At 48.3% G+C, this 19578-nt stretch overlaps 1 protein-coding gene across 1 annotated transcript in view; it reads right to left on the bottom strand.

Moving 5' to 3' along the window:
* LOC120024690 (zinc finger homeobox protein 3-like) overlaps positions 1–19578 on the bottom strand; it is a 164639-nt gene that overhangs the window by 69536 nt on the left and 75525 nt on the right. Inside the window, exon 5 of the mRNA XM_038968932.1 lies at positions 336–567. Coding sequence (XP_038824860.1) covers positions 336–567 — 232 coding nt within the window. The remainder of the gene's footprint in view (positions 1–335; positions 568–19578) is intronic.

Below are 19578 nucleotides of genomic sequence, written 5' to 3'. Positions count from 1 at the left end.
CCCATTGTAAAATATAGTAAAGAGTAAGTCCTCCCATTGTAAAATATAGTGGAGAGTAAGTCCTCCCATTGTAAAATAGTGGAGAGTAAGTCCTTCCATTGTAAAATATAGTGGAGAGTAAGTCCTCCCATTGTAAAATATAGTAGAGAGTAAGTCCTCCCATTGTAAAATATAGTGGAGAGTAAGTCCTCCCATTGTAAAATATAGTGGAGAGTAAGTCCTCCCATTGTAAAATATAGTGGAGAGTAAGTCCTCCCATTGTAAAATATAGTGGAGAGTAAATCTTCCCATTGTAAAATATAGTGGAGAGTAAGTCCTCCTGCTCTGTATCTTACCCGTATCAGCAGACGGACACTTGCGGATGGTGAAGATGGCGCTGAGCTCCTCGTCATCCTCAGGCAGGCCCTTCTGCAGGAGCTGAAGCTTCCTCAGGCTCTCGCTGCGCTGGTGCTTCATGGAGCGCACATGCTGGACCAGGTTGAGCTTGGCCTTGGTGGAGTAGTTACACAGCACACAGTGGTAGTAGCAGGCATCTCCCTCCACCGCGTTCTCCTGATGCTGCAGGTGCTGTGGGAGGAGAGCGAGAGAGAGAGAGAGAGAAAGGGCTTTTAACTGACGGCAGACAGCTAGCCAGGCACCACTGACTCACTTTCACTCACACAGTTCGCAAATGAACAAATCAATTACCAATCACGGGCCTGTTGTTTAACACCCAGCCCTCTTCCACACTGTTCTGTTTGGACTGAGCCCTGTATCTCTCTCTGTGTCTGTGGACTAACAGGACAGGAGAAGAGAGGGGTGGGAGCCGGGCTGGTCTCAGGGGCCCAGACGCGGGCGAGAGACACATCACGCACCCCTCAGAGGACCACAGGACCACAGACCTGACAGACGGAAGGGAGCATTGATCCCTTTCACTCAAGAGAAGCCTCTCGTCTCTGAGAAGGAAACTCCAAACATCTGCCTTTTCATGCATGGGATGCTAAATATTGATCAGGGCCAGTCAAATCCTCCCTATCACAGCAAGCGTCAGGGAGAGAGAGGGAACGCGGAGAGAGAGAGAGGGGGGAACCACATTCTGAAACGAGCTAGAACATTCCTCAACAGGGTAGTGACCTTCAGGGGACAGAGACTCCACAGTATTGACCTATCAACCCAATCATTTCCTCTAAGTGCCCCACACTGACACTCCAACTCCACTGTACCCCACACCCGACACACACCCTATAACGACACACAACGTGCCCCACACCCCACAGTGACACCATCTCTCCCAACACCACACCACACCACGGACCCACACACGAATTACCCCCTACAAGGCCCAATCAATGGCACAATGCCAACACAATATGGCCCTGACTAGGGGATCGGTAGAGGTATTGATAATTATCCTATAAAGCAGGGTCCTGATCATTTCATGTTTACAATGCAAGGGCCAGACTCAGTATGGCCACTGTTCTCACTGCTTCTCATGCCTGTCATGTTCTGTTCATACGGCCCGCTCTGGAGTCTAGCTGTGGATTTCTGGGGCTGCAATCAATGTCAATCATCACAAGATGTTTCTTTCTATTCTAATCTTCATGGCCTGGTCTCTTGTGAGATTCAGTGGCTGAGTGGGTGAATGGGCTGAAAACAACAAACACTTCACTGCCAGATGGGGACTAGATCAGATAAAGAATCCAAATAAATGTACTTTCCGTCCATCATTAATGCTCCATTAAAAACTGCCAGGAAAATAAATACATGTAAAAATGGTGATTTCTTTGTAACAATGGCTGGGTTTTCCATGCATGGCTTTGAAAGCTTTTGAGAATTGCATGTATAGGCAACGAAAATAAGGCAATTGGAGCTTAGTGGAGATACAATTGGATGCATTTGATAGGTAATTATTAATCCTAACCAAGACAATTGCTACTGCAATTCGTCATATCATGTGAAAACTGAAAAGGCTATGACAAAAATGACTTGAATACACAATGCAAGCGCAAGCAGATTATAAGAAAGATTGCTACATTTCAGTATCGTTTTATTTGAAACAGGCGTCATTTTGAATGTGTGGCTTCATGCTGAGAGGGAGGAAAGAATGGCTGTTATCCTGTATCTGCCTCCTACCACGACTCTCTTAATCTCCCATACAGGCCACCCCCCACACTTAGACAAAGGTCGGGAAAAACGAATTGATAAATTAAGAGGAGCCTGAACCGGCTTGCCCTGCATTGAGGCAACATGTTTAGATGGCTGGGAAATGCAAAAGCAATGGAAACATTACATTTTAACCACATTACATCTGAATCAGGTGTTGACAGCCTGGGCTGAGAAAAAATCATAATAATATTATGTTCCCAGAAATGCTCCCGTCCTTTTCTTCTAATGTTTAATTTTCTGGTAATATTGTAATATCGCTATGGGCTTTTCTGGGCAATTGTATTCCATTCTCCCTGGTTTTATATTTCTCACTTCTACACCTAAACGTACATTAGGACACTGCTTCCAGGAAAAGGAAGGGAGTTTTTATTTTTTGCAAGCCCCACAGCTCTGTGTAATAGAGATATTAGGTGATTCTAAAAGGGTCTGTCTCTCTCTCTGTGCTCTCCCTCCTCGCCTCGTTTGAAGCCCTCCATGATGTCATTGAATAGGTGCTGCTGGATATTCTGCTCGTGCGAGCTGTATCCCTCCCCCCCCCCCCCCCCCCCTTCTCTTCTGTCCGCACATATTGCATCAGAGCTCAGGTACAGAGAAATCTGACAGACAGATTTACTCGTAGATAACACCAAATCCATTGTGTGATTGCTGAGCTGAGAAATGGCACACTGTTTTTAGTCATAGCAGATGTCGAACAAAAAAAAGGGAGCGAGAGGGACTTCTTACCGCATTATGACTCAAGGCTGCAAAACTCTACAAGGAGACAGTGAGTTCACACAAAAAAAACAGACGACACCTGACCTAAACTTCAAAGTTGGTTTCAGGAGGTAGAAAAAAAATCCTGGGAGTTTTACAGCTTCCCATAAAAAGGACAGGATTTATGCAGGAGTGAACCTGAGACTGCCTGGCCTAGAACAGGCCGTATATCACCTCCAAACTGACTGGGCTGTAGGCAGGGCCCGACTCAGTCCAAACCAGACCTCACCCCCCTCTGTATCACCACCTCTTACAGACCACAGACACCTGTAAGTGTGTTAACAACCACACTTACTCAACCAGCACCGGGCCGTACCAAACAGAGTGTGGGGGTGATGGAGGACTGTTGTTAGAGATATGGGGCCTGATCAGTACAGGGCCAACACAGCAGTGCACCCCCCTCCCCGGACCGGTCCATCTGACCAGTTGTAGGTGGGAGCTCTATATGAGAGACGGGATTAAACACTACCCGTGGGAACAGGGGCTCTCTGATACACCCCCATGCATGTGCACGCTCACAAACACACGGGATTCCATCAACATTATAGATGTGAGAGAGTCTAGTGATGCTATCTAGGAGCACACACACACGTACACACAAACGTTGGATGTGAAACACAGTAATGCATTAGACAGGGCCTGTGTCTGTTTCCTATGATCCTGCAATGAAGCCACTAGCTGATAAATCACCTCCAACTGGAGTGCAGGAATTCAGCGGTTTAATTAAAAAGTCATGTTGGGAGAGAGAGCTGGGAGGAGCTGGCCTGGCCGCTCCAAAGGAGAGGAGAGGAGGCTGCCTGGGCAGAGCACCAAGCACCCCAGAGCACCAAGCACCCCACTGAGGCCCTGAGAGGAGCTGAGCTACAGAGTTGGGTGGAGGCTGGAGGACGGCTGTCAGCCTTTCCTCAACAGGCCGCATGGTTTCATTTTCTCTTCAGTTCCATTTAATTGGCTGGGAATTTACGACAGCCGTACAGGAGACAGGAGTTTTAGCCGAGCATGGATAAGAGAATGGGAGCATGGAGTGCTGGAGAAAGATGGGGCGAGGGAGGCAGAATGTGTGTGCTGTTCTGTAGCCAGGCATGTGTACTCTACCTCCTCTCTCTGTGGGGGTTGAAGCAGGGCTCTGTGCTCGTACAGGTAGAGAGGGACAGGGGCGGTGTGGGCGCCACCACATCATCTCTCTGGCAACTTAACACTGCACCCTGGCCTCTCAGTGGGCAATATAAGGGCAGATCAGTTACAACACCCACCCAGAGTGCTGCACGCACCTGCATTTCCATCCACTTCAATGGGATGGAAAAATACACCTTTAACCAAAACAGTAGCTGGGAGAGGAGAAGAGAGGAGAGCCAACGTGACATGGACGTGGGTATTACTGGAAGGGTGGAAGGCAGCTAGAGTGCCAACACAAGCCGGTAATTCCACAGAATGGCCCCCAATGGAGCAGTATAATACATGCACACACATAAACACACACGTGAAAACTAAGGTGCGCGCAGACACACACACACACACACAGAGACAGGCACACACACACTCTCCATTATGATCATACCCCAATTTCCACCATTACATTTGGCAGTGCTGTTAATACAAAATTAATGCATTAAAACAGATGACTATCCACGGGCTAAATGGCTATCAATTCAGCGAGAGCTGCCAAATTCCCTGTGTGAACGAGCCAGTGAGTGTCTGGCTGTGTATTGCTTTGTAATTATCCCAGTGATTCTCAGCACTTAAAGGTAAAGCTGGACGCTTTCTGGACGGCACCGGGTGTGTTTGTGTGTGTGTGAGCGCTGGTGACAGGAGGCGAACATGGGACAGAGACAGGGAGAAGACACAGAACCTACAGGCCACAGTGTGCTGCCATTTAAACCTGATCCATACTCTTTACCATATCAATTTCGGATACCATATCCGGTGATATCATAGCGCCAGTAGTCATGGTTTCTCCATTGACCGAGGGGCAAAATGATGAGCTGGTTCCAGGCACAAGGCATGTTGATGAATAATGTCAAGTAGCACCTCTGTTATTCACACACACTGATGACATGGCAGCAATTACATCCAAAGAGGTCATTGTATTTCACTGTGAAAAGACACAAAGAAGATGGGCTGAAAAACCCACTCTGGGCTGGGTGTACCACTCCTGTCTTATATCTCAGTGTGTGAGTGACTGAGCCGTGTGCTGGCACAGGTAGCCCTGGGGTTGTGTGTGTGTGTGTGTGTGTGCGTGCGTGCGTGCGTGCGTGCGTGCGTGCGTGCGTGCGTGCGTGCGTGCGTGCGTGCGTGCGTGCGTGACTTGGCGGGTTGTGTGGGGTGCAGGAGGCTGGGGTCTTGTAAAGAGGGGCTCTGGGATTCCCCTGGAAGGAAGGTAGGCTGTTTAGCAGAGAGAAGATAGGGAGAGCGGCTGGAGTCTGAGTGCTTGCAGCTTTGCCTGTGATTCCCACTCCGCCGGCAGCATCAGGAACAGCAGCCACGACCACAGAAGCCGCTGCGGGTGCCAAGTTCAGCGGCTGGTTCGAATTAGCCACTGCGAGCGGCGACAAGCCCAAACATTGCGCTGTGGCTGGGGGGACTGCATGTATCCGCCCCAAACTGCATACCTACTGCTTCCTGTCCCCCTCCCCTTCCCCTCTCTCCTCTCCTCTCACTCCCTAATCCCTCTCTGCCCAACCCTGGGCTCTCCCCTTTTGTCTAAAAGCACACCAGACAATTAGTGACTCTCCCTACTGCCAGTGGGGCGATGATCAACTGCTACAAATGAAAAAACAACAGGCTGCATATTTGTCTGAGAGAGAAAGGAGGCCTCTTTGTCATCGGGGAGGGCAGCGAGGTAAAGATGGATGACAGTAGCTCTCTACAGGCTGGGCAATAGGTAAACACAGGCCGCTGGGAGCACAGTGGGAGTCGGGGGTCACAGTGCCTTAATACAATATTGCTGCTGGCTGGGCCTCGGCTTCAGGCAGCCACTCAGCCTAACTTTAACATTAAATAAAGCAATAATTATTGAATTCCTTTTTAATAAGTAAGATGCTGGAAAGTAAACAATGGGAACATAATTGCAGAGGGAAGGCAATCAATGCAGCCAGTCATTCGGCCCATGTTGATTGTGTATGCTGCGGTAGCATGCCTCTTTGTGTGGCTGGGGAGCGAGGAGGGGTGGCGGGGTGTAGTGACAAGCAGCCGAATAATACATTCTCACATACACTGGGCGAAAACAAGAGTTGGATAATCGCTTCTTCAATATTGACCCTGGGCTCGAAACAATGGCTCTCAATCAGCTGATCAATGTGTTCATATAATTCATGAGTGAGTCACTCTGCTCTAAGAGAGGAGGAGGAAGCTGAGCGGGGAGAGATCAATGCCCAGCACGGTGATAACGAGCCTGGGCCTATGCCCACCGGAGCCCCACGCAGGCATCCCGGGTCCCTCTCATTAACAATATTTGGATAAGCATGGCCATACATACATAAGGTCCACTTCTAATAGCAGCCAGATAAACACATTTCCCCCCTCTTAATGAGACTGGCCCCTACTTTTGCGACACACAGCAAATGATTCTGAGACGGGCAGGAAATGATGTCAAGCACAGGAATAATAAGAAAAAAAAGAATGGCAAATGAATAGCGAGCCGTCGCCCTTCTCTCTGAGCAGCTAATTAACAGTTTAGCCTCCTGGTGCTTTAATGAATGCTAGCCTGGGCGAGCCGAGCAGAGAGCAGAGCCGACGCTGCAGTACAATAACTCTGCCTGCAGGAGGCGACAGATGTGTTGCGCCACGGGGGCACAAAGCAAACAGCTGTTCCAATCACTCAATGACATCTGCACCGGCTCCATGCCATCTGGAACATCAGGAGGGCAACTCTGGACCTGCCCTTGTGCTGCTCTTCCCAGCAACCCACTGCCTCCCACTGCCTCGTCAACAACACAACCCTCCATTTTGGACAGTGGTGATGGTAATTATTAAGACAGGACTGACTGGGGAAGAATGTGTTTCTCTGGTTCTCAATACAGCTCCAAACAGGAGACAGACTCCATCAAACCCAAGCAGCAGAGATGTTCACATGCATTTCAAGGGCCCTTCTCTTTGAATAAAGACTAGACGTCAGGAGGTATCAAGGGTTTACTAACACATGTCATATCTATCCTCATGAGAAATACGGGCTTTCAGGATGAGGGTAAACAATAAGCTGGTCAAAGCTGAGGCCTAGTACAGTAGTCTAGGCTGGGGTGGGGTGGTGTGGTGTTATGGTATATGCCTGTTCTATCCAGTGATGAGATATTGTCTCACCAGCCACCTCCTATGAGTATAAGCCCCATGCAAGTCAGTTTTCACGGGAGAGAGAGAGAACAAACAGGTCTGTGGAAAATCCACACCTGCACTTGGCAGCAACAACCCAGAACCCCCCTCCTCCCTTACATTATCTGCCCCCCTTCCCAAACAAACCCTGCTGACAGCACCCCGTAGGATTCTGACAGCAGCATGTACCCAGACCACTCAGCCTCCCAGCTAGCACTTGGCCTGTAGGCAAGGCTTAAAGCCCAGCCATGGTTAGCATGGTAAGCCGGCTACTCTGCACTGGGCTGGGGGATAGGGAGGGGTTTAGATATAGTCTCTGCGATGATATCCTCCTCCCTGCTTGAGGCAAATGTTTATTTTACAAACCTTAGAAGCACTTCCAACACACTGCTAAAACGCTACACTAAAGAAGCCTAGAGCCACGTATAAAATTAAATCCTTCAAAATATCTGCGACTTCCATGCAAGTCAGCAGGGAATCTGAGGAATGCATTACAACACATTGTGCTAGGACTAGTGCTCTTGAATGGCAATGCATTGACTAGCTGAATAGGGACGTCTAGGGTTTCTGACGTGTGTGGGTGCTAAATGAGACAGATGATGGACTTTCTGTGGCTGTACATGAGAGTACTTGGTTTCATCGTGGGTTTGCCTGTTACGGAGGCAGAGGTAGAGGCAGCCCTGGCCTGGCGACCACACAGGTGACAGAGACCCTGACACCCACAGTATCCCATTTGTCACTTGCCAGCCAAACAATTGCAGCATGGCCTTGTGGGCCGGCTGGAGGTGTGGGCCACAGGCTGCTTGTTAGGTGGATGGGGAGCGAGTGGGGGTAGTGGGGGGTACGTTAGCAGAGAAGCCGTAGGGGCTTGGGGGTGAGGGGTACAGACAAACGGCACTTGTGATGATTAATACAGTCAGTGGAAATTTAACTCAGAGCCAGAACATTACCAAAACGCCATTAGTCTATGACAACAAACATCCTATGTCGCCCCCGCTCAGATCCGATGCGACCCCTTTGTGACTGGGACAGATGACAGATGTGTCACCAGACCCAGTGCTGCACCCCTGGGGTCAAACTGGACCTCTCAGTCAGCACCACACTGTCACAGTGTCACCAAGATGGCTGCCCTTCCTTTTCTCTACCAACCTCTCTAGCTACCATGACCCAGATGAAGCCCCTAGATGAGCCAGTGTATCTTGTCAGAGGAGAGGAGGAGAGGGGAAAAGATAGAGGAGGAGAGGTGTCCATAGGGCTGGGCTGTAACTCTGACCCTATACTTTAGCCTCTGGGCTTGGTGGTGTCATTCGTTTCTCTCCTCCTGTTCCACCCAGCCTGGCTGGCTGAGATGACAGATGCTGACGTAACGGGAGGAGCGATACAGAATACAATCTCCTCCAGGCTTGTATTATCTAGCTTTTACCTCTGGCATTCCCAGTTTGGCGGTGTAAATATTTCATTACCACATAATTGGTTGCTGCTTCGGGCTATGCAATAAGGCAGTGAGAGTGTAATGCTGTGTGTTTTCTCTCATTACTTTCCTGTTCTTCTTTATAAAAAATTCACTATGAAGTAGTTGGAGTGTGGGTTTGAAACCTCTATAGGGGAAGTGTTTCGCTCGCTCTGCCTTGCCCTAGCCTGCGCCTCTTCAGTGTCCTACCCTAGCTACATCGCTACACTGGCGAGCTAATTAAGACACCAATGATGGGACTGAGCCAGAGTCAATATTTAACCCAGTCTTAAGGGGACATCTTTCATTAGCAGCAGCGAGCTGACAAAAGGAGCAACAAGGCCGTCGAGTGGTCCCCTTACTAAAATGCAAATGAATGAATGGGGGCGGAGCAGTTAGATAAGGTGCTAGTGTAAAGAGGAAGGCTTGGACTGTGATGTATGGAGGTTGAAGTACCCTGTTGGTGAAGTGAAACTGCTGTCGAGAGTTCTTCTACCAGCTCCATACACCCACCAACTGGTCCATGCCAACATCTACTATGAGGCCGATAGAACTGCACCTCTTCTACACATCACAGTCCAAGACTTCCTTTTCACACTAGAACCTAATAATAGTTAAGATAAGCATACAACATTCAAAAAGGGCGTTATAGTGTTAAAAACACTATATGTTGTTACCACCTGTATGCATCTTCATACAATAAAAACAAATGATTCTCCTAATCACCTGATACTCATTCAATGTTCATATAATGAGTCCTGTTCTCTTTCAGTAGAGATACTATCTGATGAAAAAAGCATGCCCTGAAGCCGTACTTCTTCTGCCCCCCCAACTAGACATGAATTTGAAATGAGTTCTTCCTAAGACCCCCAGCAGCCTCTAACCCATGCCCAACGGGAGTGTGTGCACTTGTGTTGCAAAGTGGTGCTCTGTGAAGGTCTAACCCCTCTATCCCATAATATCATGGAATACACCAGGGCCCTGCTAACACAAAAAGCCATTCTGGCTGTATAGGGTCATTCTGCCCAGCCTGCTCATTAGACATAGAAAAAAACATAACCTCACTTTCCATAAAAAGACAAACAAAGTGCTCATTGATCAGGGTGATCAATGGAGGATCAATAACCTAAACCCTCATCATTCCCAGCGCAGCATAATTACAGCTGAGATATGGTGGTCATCACAAAAATCCAACACAGCCCGGTCTAATTGGAGGCAGCCTACTGCTTTAGTCACACTGGCAGAAGCTTTTCCAGAGCAGAGGAGCCTAGTGCTGAAAGGCCTCTGCCGGCCTGGCTGGGCATTGGAGCTTCCCAAAATAACCACAGCGAACTCACGCCATTAGCCCCAGTGTCATCACGGAGGTCGTTGGAGCTGGCTGCCCATTAAATGTTCGGGATATTTAACACAGGGCACAGCAACCTTCTGCTCCCCACCGCACAGGAAAGCTTTGTATCCCTTTTAATGTAAATTACGCACGTAGGTTGTAAGATCGCATTAAGCCCCTTTTTATAGGACAACTTGTGATTTTAATTTATTAATGTTTTGGAGGAGTGCCCTTATTATGCGATTTGTTGCTGACCTCCCTTGTTGTTGACCTGCCATAATGTTTTCCACTCCAGTGACTGTGGCGAGGAGAGACGCTAGAGGAGCTGGCACAGCTAAGCGGTGAGCTCAACGTACCGCTCAGGCATCGGACAGGCTGGCATCACAGTCCCGCTGCCCTGTCCACCTATACACCCTGCTTACTGGTGCACAAAGTCACAAACTATACCTCAAAGGCTACCACTTTCTCCCCTTCCTGTTTATTGATTAGGTAAACCTCTGGTTCAGTTATTGTGCAGTAAATCAAGCATGGTGAGCACTAATCCCAACCCCGGGTGGAAAGTGGTAAAGGTAAAACCTGCTAAAAAGCGCATAATTAAGGAGCCGTGTTCAGCCATGAGTGAGGACATACTCCTCCTCCCTCTCAGCTTTCTGCCCTGTTTCTGCTTTACTCCGTTCCTCTCTGCTGTGCTGTTGCCTCTGCCTGCCTGCCTTCCTGCCTCTCTGCATGACCGTGCAACCAGAGGCTGGTGGGAGTGGGCTTGGCATAGGAGCCACGGGAAGTATATACAGTTTCTAACCACCTCTCCCTATCCCTTTCTCTGTCTCTCCCTCCCACTATTCTCCACCAAAGCGCCGGGGGCGCCATACTTGTAAAGTAACCACAGCCCTTTGAGTGCCTCTTGTATTTACAAATAGAGGTATGTCGGAATCAAAGGAATTACATGACATAACACAAACAGTCGGCGGATTGAGAATTTATAGCGTGGATATGGCGTAGGTGGGGCTGCACCCAGGAATTCTGCCATTGTTGGATTAAGCTACACTCAGTAAGAGAACTGAATTTACCTAGAGGAGAGAGCAGGGCAAGAGTCCACAGCAACAGCACTCCGCCCTTTTCCCAGACAGACAGGCAGGCAGACAGTCTGCTCCAGGTGGAGAGAGCAATCACTTTCCCATCAACTTCCTGGTCCTGTTGTTTCTCCTCCCTTTCTCTCTCTCTCCCGCCTCTCTCACTGGCTCTTTTAATGAAAGCGTATCTATTGGTCTATGCCTCCATGAGGTCTCTACAGTATGTTTCTGCCGTAGTTAAATCTGGCGTTTTTCCTCTCCTGGTTAGATCTAAAAGCCCCTTTTCCCTCTCTCTTTCTCCCCTCCCCTCTCTCTTTCTCCCCTCTCTCTTTCTCTCCTCCCCTCTCTCTTTCTCCCCTCCCTCTCTCTTTCTTCTCTCACCTCCCCTCCCCTCTCTCTTTCTCCCTTTCCCTCTCTCTTTCTCCCCTCTCCTCTCTCTTTCTCCCCTCCCCTCTCTCTTTCTCCCTTTCCCTCTCTCTTTCCCCGCCCCTCTCTCTTTCTCCCCTCCCCTCTCTCTTTCTCCCTTTCCCTCTCTCTTTCTCCCCTCCCCTCTCTCTTTCTCCCCTCTCTCTTTCTCCCTTTCCCTCTCTCTTTCTCCCCTCCCTCTCTCTTTCTCCCCTCACCTCCCCTCCCCTCTCCCTTTCTCCCTTTCATTCTCTCTTTCTCCCCTCCCCTCTCTCTTTCTCCCCTCCCCTCTCTCTTTCTCCCTTTCCCTCTCTCTTTCTCCCCTCCCCTCTCTCTTTCTCCCCTCCCGTCTCTCTTTCTCCCCTCCCCTCTCTCTCTCTTTCTCCCCTCACCTCCCCTCCCCTCTCTCTTTCTCCCCTCCCCTTTCTCTTTCTCCCCTCCCCTCTCTCTTTCTCCCTTTCCCTCTCTCTTTCCCCTCCCCTCTCTCTTTCTCCCCTCCCCTCTCTCTTTCTCCCTTTCCCTCTCTCTTTCTCCCCTCTCTCCTCCTCCCCTCCCCTCTCTCTTTCTCCCTTTCCCTCTCTCTTTCTCCCTTCCCCTCTCTCTTTCTCCCCTCCCCTCTCTCTTTCTCCCTTTCCCTCTCTCTTTCTCCCCTCCCCTCTCTCTTTCTCCCCTCCCCTATCTCTTTCTCCCCTCCCCTCTCTCTTTCTCCCCTCTCTCTTTCTCCCTTTCCCTCTCTCTTTCTCCCCTCCCCTCTCTCTTTCTCCCCTCCCTCTCTCTTTCTCCCCTCACCTCCCCTCCCCTCTTTCTTTCTCTCTTTCCCTCTCTCTTTCTCCCCTCCCCTCTCTCTTTCTCCCCTCCCCTCTCTCTTTCTCCCTTTCCCTCTCTCTTTCCCCTCCCCTCTCTCTTTCCCCTCCCCTCTTTCTTTCCCCTCCCCACTCTCTTTCCCTCTCCCTTTCTCCCTTTCCCTTTCACTCTTTCTTTCCCCACCCCCTCTTCCCCCAGCACTTCCCATCTGTTGCTGTTCTGCCCAATCTCACCTCAGTTTTTATTTCTCCCTCATCAGCAGGGGACTAAAAATAAATGATAAATGGAACATGATATTTTAAAGTCTTTTAAAATCTTCTTATAAAGGAATAATGGGCTAGTTAATCCTGCAGATCTCCCTCAGATTGATTAATCAGCACATGCAGACAATCAAATAAATGATTAATATTCGCCAGACCTGCGGTCGGACAGTTACCCTGTAACCATCAGTAATAATTCAGTAACCCTTCCCAGACCACGGGCTGGCTCGTCTGACTCACTCTGCCTCACTCTGTCTCACTCAGCTTCAGCCCTGTGATGTTCCAGCAGGGCTTTGAACTCAACTCTCACCATGCTGGAGTCAGACACACTGGGGAGAAGCTGTCTGCTTTCCATTCTCTCTCACACACACACGCACGCGCGCACGCACGCGCATACAGTTCACACACGCACACCCCCCTATGCAGAACAGAGAACACCGGCCTACCTGGGCAGACTCACCATGCAATACCATCAATCTTCTGCATAAATACAAGGCATAACTTTAATAGAATATTCACTCACGGGATCTGTCCTCCATGTCCACACCAGCGCTGCTGTGGTTTTCCTATCAAACATGTCCTCGCTTGGAGGTTTCCACTAAAATAACTGGTTCCTCCAGTTTCAACTCTTGGTAGTAAACAGTTATACAACCAAACACACACATACAGTATAAAACCCTCTCACGTCATAGTAGCTGCTATAATACACAGACAAAGCCCAGTGGGTAAAGAAAATGTGCAGAGTTATTCTGTCTGTGAGTGAGTGTTCACACATGAGAGAGACAGAGAGAGATAGAGGCTAGCTGGCTGGCTGGCTATGTGTTATGTAAGGGATAAGGTGAAGTGTGCAGTGAAAACAGTGTCACCATGTTCCCTGTGAGCCAGGGGGCCAGATGTCCTCAGACAGACAGGCTGTTTAGCAGTCACCCTCCCCATGAAGCCTAGCCCCATCACCACCACTGTCACCCAGCCTGGCTGCCTGGGCACATGTCCTGGTGATGGATCCCCTGTTTATTCAGCTATTTTTAGGACAAAGGGGGGAATCTCCGTTGAGAAAGACTTTCTTTCTCTCCCATTACCCACCCTGCTCTCCCTCCCAGAGAGGTCAACTAGCAGGCGTCCTCACGGCCCTCCCTGCATCTGCCAGTCTCTGCTGTTATTAATCTGGGAGAGGGCTGGGGTCAGCAGAGAGGGAGAGCAGTGCCTCTCCTCTCATACCCCCACACACCCTCACTCCCAGGGGTGCTGAGTCAGACCAGGAAAAGGGAGGTAAACACTGTCTGTAGGTGTGGAATGTCTGCCCTACTCCACTCTTCTCCCGGGCCAGTGGGCCTAGGGGGTGTTGCTGTGTATGATACTGCAGATCTCAAGCTCTCTCTCTCTCTCTGTCCAGGCTTGGACCCATAAAGCTGTCCCACGACAGAGCTGACCCCCCCCCCCCCCCCCCCCCCCCTTTCCCCCCACCCCTCCTCCCTCTTCTGGAGATGGCATGGCCTTTGTGTTGGCTGACCGGCTGGCTGCCTGAACCAGCCTGTGCAGCTGTCTACTCCCCTCTTCCATAGGACACACTGACTCCTCTTGTTAAACTGCTGTATTACACGGCAGCATATCATTTACTGGCTACAGACATTTACAAAATATCAAACTTCCCACTGAACTCAGACAGAGTTTACAGGCTGAGTGCAGGAGAGTGCTAGCAATAGCACATACCTACAGCCTTTTAGTAGTGTGAGCAGCTTACAGTCTAGCGCTGTGAGACCTAGAGTCATAGCAGGGGCAACATCAAGCTTTAAACTGCACGGGGCCACTCAATAGTCTTGCCAATATGGCGTGTGATATATGGCTTTGTCTTTAATAGGTATAAGCATGGTGTGTTGTAGGGCAGTGTCGTGAAAAGCCCTGGTTTTATATAACCGTTACAGTTCACTTTGATCTTGTCTCTCGCTCCACTGTTTATAAATCAGCCACACAAATATTTATGAGCAGGACGAGGAAAATGGCTAGTCTGGTTTGTATCTCACCCTGCTTCTTTCCCTCCCTCCCTCTCTCTCATTCTCTCTCTCCCTCTCACTCCCAGGCTGATGTGTCGATGAGGCCACCACAGAGGCAGAGCGAGGGCATAGGCCCCGGGCCACATTTATCATGCCTGATGCCTGACCTGGATTTGGCTATTGTGTGGCCAGAGGGAAGACCACTCAAATGGGAGCGAGAAAGAGATACGAGGAAATAAATAAGAAAGAACATTGCTTAGATATTCGGGCCACTTTGAAATCTTCAGAGTACTGACGTTGGTAAGCAAAAACAACAATAACAGTGGAAAACACTGAATGAGTGCATTATGCGTACTCCTATTAAAGATAGTGTGAGCATGCATCTGTCCCTAGTGCAGCTCCAGTTCATTTGTAGCATGGCTCAATACATTTAAAAAGCCATGTTCAATATGCATTGCCTTTCTCTTGCTTTCAGCTCACCTATCAGTTGGTGCCTGCAGCACACACAATGGGACGGGCCCTGGGCTCCTGGATCCATACACTTTAATTGCTCCCCCCAGCCCTGACCTCTGCTCCCGATCACTCCCTGATACACAGCATCTCTATTAAGCTGGGAAGTAGGTAAATATTCTTCTAATGACCCTTAGTCCCAACGACACCATTGGAAATGGAGGAAAAAATCAATCCCCCCTTTTTTTCCTCTTTTGTCCTTGGCTGACTATTAGTTTTCCCTTTTTATCTGATGTCGGACTCCAAAAATGTTAAGGGAAACGGATGAGTGGTGGAGTGTCTGCGCTCACTTAGACATGGTGGCAGAGTTCCTTTGGGGTGATTTTTAGATAGAGAGAACGCAGGGTTGTGTTTTAAATTGAAAATATCTTAAGCAGCGTGACTGTTCTTCAGACAACATAGACAACAGAGCCAAGGTAAAGAGACAACCTTCGTCTTACGTGGAAGGTAGCAGCAAGATGATCTTTAGATCATTCAAAAGGTAACGCTTAGACAGAGAGCAAGCGAGAGGAGAGAGAGGCGGGGAAAGGAGTGTACTTTCCTCTGATGAGTTGCCTAACCTCCACATTTCAGGCTGGTCTAACCAACCAGGCAGTATGAGGGAAGTTTGTTATGTGACTGAGTGTGTGTTTGTATACAGTAAGTGCTTATATGTGTGAGCCTGTGAGTGTGTGTGGGGGGGGGGGGTAGGTGGTAGTGGTGGACTGGCTTGTCGATCGATACAGTGATTGGCAGTTAATGGCTTTTCCTGTTGTGCCTTCGTAACCCCGGCCTGAAGGCTGTTGCCTCTGATCAGAGATGGCAGATGGCGTTTGATTTTCGTATATAAACACCTGACTTTGCGGAGATGGCTTCATCATGTTTAATGATTTAAAAGTTAAGTTGAATACGGGGAATACTCTGTTCCTGTTGCTTTTCTTTGAAAGGCACTAAACGGCCCTCCAGATGTACGGGCAGGGCGGCTCTCACACCAAACGGCACAATTTACAGGTAGTAATCTACAGTAATCTATCCCTAGAATTTACTGGTATATCCTCCAAATGAACTTCAAAACTCAGACACGCCATATTTCCATTTTCATTTACTCTACATGTGTAATATGCTGTGTATATAAGTGGCCTCTGAGGCCATGCAGCCTACAGTATATATAATATCAGCTAATGGTGTTACAGCCCACTTTACTAACACACATAAAATGACCAATCAAAGAATGCCAATGATCAAAGGTGATTCTAGAGGGATGTCACAAATTGTTCCAACCTGTTCTTTGGCAGTGAGTCCACCATGATAGAGCAAACTGAAAATGAGGCCAGAAATAGCCGGAAATGGAGGAAAATTGAATGATAAGCCCCATTTGGAGTGAAAGAGACGAGGTGTGTTAAAACCCACTCTCCGGCAGGAAATCACTGTACAGACAGCAGGTCCTGAGAACGATCAGCTTTTTGGAGGGTTGTTTCATGTACTGAGGGATTTGTAATCATTTGTCTCGTCACTCCTATATTCCCGATTTTATTCAATCTGATATTCTGTTTTGATCCCATAAACTCCCGTCATTCTAACATTTCATCTTTTCTAAATTTCAAAGGTGCCTATTGCAGCACTATGAAATGGAAGAACTGAGAAGAAACCCTGTCAGATTTGTCTAAGAAGAATAAAAAGGGGCTACATTTATTTTTCATAAAGAAGGAAAAACATCTAATGTAGAGAGAGAGGTTCCTGTTCCCAGCCATTCAGGAACAAAGGCCGTTCCTGCAGGGACCATGGAGTCCAGTAACTGGATCCTGACCTAAAGGAGGGGGATATTAGCTGGCAATATGGAGGGAATCATCTCCAACACAGACCGGTGCTCTCATAACTCATCTGTGAAATTATGTTGGGAAGAGTAGTCTGGAGACACAGGAGGTGCATCAGAGGAACAGTGGAGAGAACAAAAGCAGGGATTGTGTTCATGGAGATCTGGGCCCATTGGGACACACCACTGCAAGAACTAATATACACTACTCTCCCGTGCAACATAAACAAATATTTAATAAAGCCTGGTTCACATAACTCATTAAACTAGACTCTCCGTTCAGTTGCTTAAATTAATATATTGATGATTTGAATAATAATTTGCAAACCAGATTTAGCAATCGACTCTCATGGCACGTAAACGTACTGGCTCCAAGAGACCCCGTTTATACAGTAGCACAGAGTCCTTATGGTTCTAATTACTCTAACAAATCCATTCCAACCGTACAAGCATAAATTAAGGACATTCCTAAGTAGTGACAGAGATAAGCCATTTGAAAGAAGGATTCACGTTTGAATCATTCAGCGGGCCCTAATTTTAGGTCTGGTGTTGATTGAATGTGGTGGCGTTATAAAGTGGGGTTTGTGGGCCTGGCACGGTGACTGGCGAGGAAGGAGATGAGGAATAGTTCTCAGTGATTTGGAAGCGGTCCTGGGATCTGGGAGGAAGCTGAGAGGAGAGGAGCTGAGAGGCTGTGGTGAAGACTTCCTCTGCTGTCTGTATTTCTGATCTGTGCTCACAGGGAACAGAGAGAGAGAGAGGCCCTCCAACAGGATAGCACAGATCCGTAAATCACCCAGCGATTGAAAAGTGCTTTATAAAATACAAATGTGTGAAACCACTTATTTTGAACAAAGGCCTAATCCCTCTCTACCGCGCTTTCACCAGCTGTGACTAGTAAAAAAAAAACACTCACCTCAGAAAGTTTGACCCCTAAGTTTGCCACATAAACAAAAAAGGGTGAGGTGGGGGTGACTGGTGATGATGGCAAGAGGGTGGGGCTTATGGGGAGTGAGGGACAATCCTGTTTCTACACGGTGTTCTTTATTCCAGGCATCAGTTTGTTATGAGGGAATGTGAAGGCTATAAACTATCACTGTCCTTGAGAAGTTGAACAGCTTTCTTGTCCATAACCCGTAACTCTGTGCACTCCCTCCCTCCCTCCCTCCCTCCCTCCCTCCCTCCCTCCCTCCCTCTCTCTCTCATTCCTTTAATGAGTTTAAAGTAGAGCACAGGTGGAAACAGAGACACCAGTAGGAAACAATAACATTTGTTAAAATTCACTGTATTCTAATTGAATCTTTTTATTTCCTCTTACTGTTTTCTGTCTGAGAAAGTCTCTGATTGGCCCCTGTGCTGCCTCCCCCCCTTCCTACCTCTGTCTCCTAAATCAATACCCAGTCATTTCCATATAGGAATTCAGATTTTATTTTCTTTCCTTTTAAAACATCTCCTCTCTCTCATTTATCCCTCCTTTTATACAACAATAAAGGGCATGATGAGAAAACAAGGTGCGAAATGATTTTTCCCAGAATGCCCCAATAAAAACCATATGACACCCTGGGCTGCACTGCTTAATTACAAAGGGATGAAATCTTTCGTCTACATCTGGAGAAAACATTGCCCCCATAACACTGATAGATTTATAGCTCCCAGTCCTAACGCTGGACTCCAGAACACGGCAATTAGGCCAAACATACGCCACTTGGATGGACAGTCATCGCCATGGGGGAGGGTGGGGCTGACTTTTTTATCCCCACACTATGGAACTAAGGCCTTGAGGATCTCCAGGTTAGGAGTTCAAATCTCCCCAGCAATTGTGTTTGGGCTATGGGGTTGGCTTGGTGAGTTTTCATCTTCAAAGAATAAATGCCCATAGAGAGAACTGTCTAATGTTAGACTAGTTCTGAATATTAAAGGGACACTTTGGGATTTTGCCAATAAGCCCTTTATCTACTGCCCCAGAGTACGATGAACTCATGGATCAAATGTTTACATCTCTGCAGCCAGTATGAAGGAAGTTAGAGGTAGTTTCAAAAGCCAATACTAACTAGCGTTAGCGCAATGACTGGAAGTCTATGGTATATACTAGCATGCTAGCAGTTACCAAAGTCTATGGCATCTACTAGCATGCTAGCAGTTAAAATAGACTTCCAGTCATTGCACTAACGCTATTTAGCATTTGTGCTAACACTAGTTAGCAACTTCCTTCAAACTGCATGCAAAATCCTGAAGCGTCCCTTTAATATAGCAAATAAAATGCATACCACCTGCATTAGACTTAACCCATCAGATACCCATTTAAACTCACTAGTGGGACGTTACAAGGTAATGGGAGTGAAATTCAAACAGCTAGGTCCACATTTCCATTGCACTCCTGTTATTTATCTGTCCCCAGACTCTCCTTGGCAGCCCAAACCTAAACAGACTGGGATCCCTGTGTGCTCATCCTGATGACTGAGATCCCCCCTGTCCCTACTCCCCCTCACCCCCCTGCCCGCCCCACAGCCCCATTGAATAGAGAGGCGAGTGGAGCAGTTTTGTGGCCCTGACCACTCGCAGGCTGTTAATCTGGTCACTAAGCCACTGATGTATTGATGGTGGTGAGCCGGTAAGCCAGCCTGCCTCTCTCTCCATCCCCTCAGCTTAGGAGCCACACAGATCCAGAGGAGCTCCGGTCCAGGCCTCATCAAGGCAGCGTTTACCTGCCCATCGACTGCACTTACTCTCCTGGTCATCCTGGCTACGGACTGGCCAGCCAGATGG

This window comes from Salvelinus namaycush, chromosome 30 (assembly GCF_016432855.1).
Source record: "Salvelinus namaycush isolate Seneca chromosome 30, SaNama_1.0, whole genome shotgun sequence".
Taxonomy (NCBI): domain Eukaryota; kingdom Metazoa; phylum Chordata; class Actinopteri; order Salmoniformes; family Salmonidae; genus Salvelinus; species Salvelinus namaycush.
This window is presented reverse-complemented; position numbering and strand designations above follow the sequence as displayed.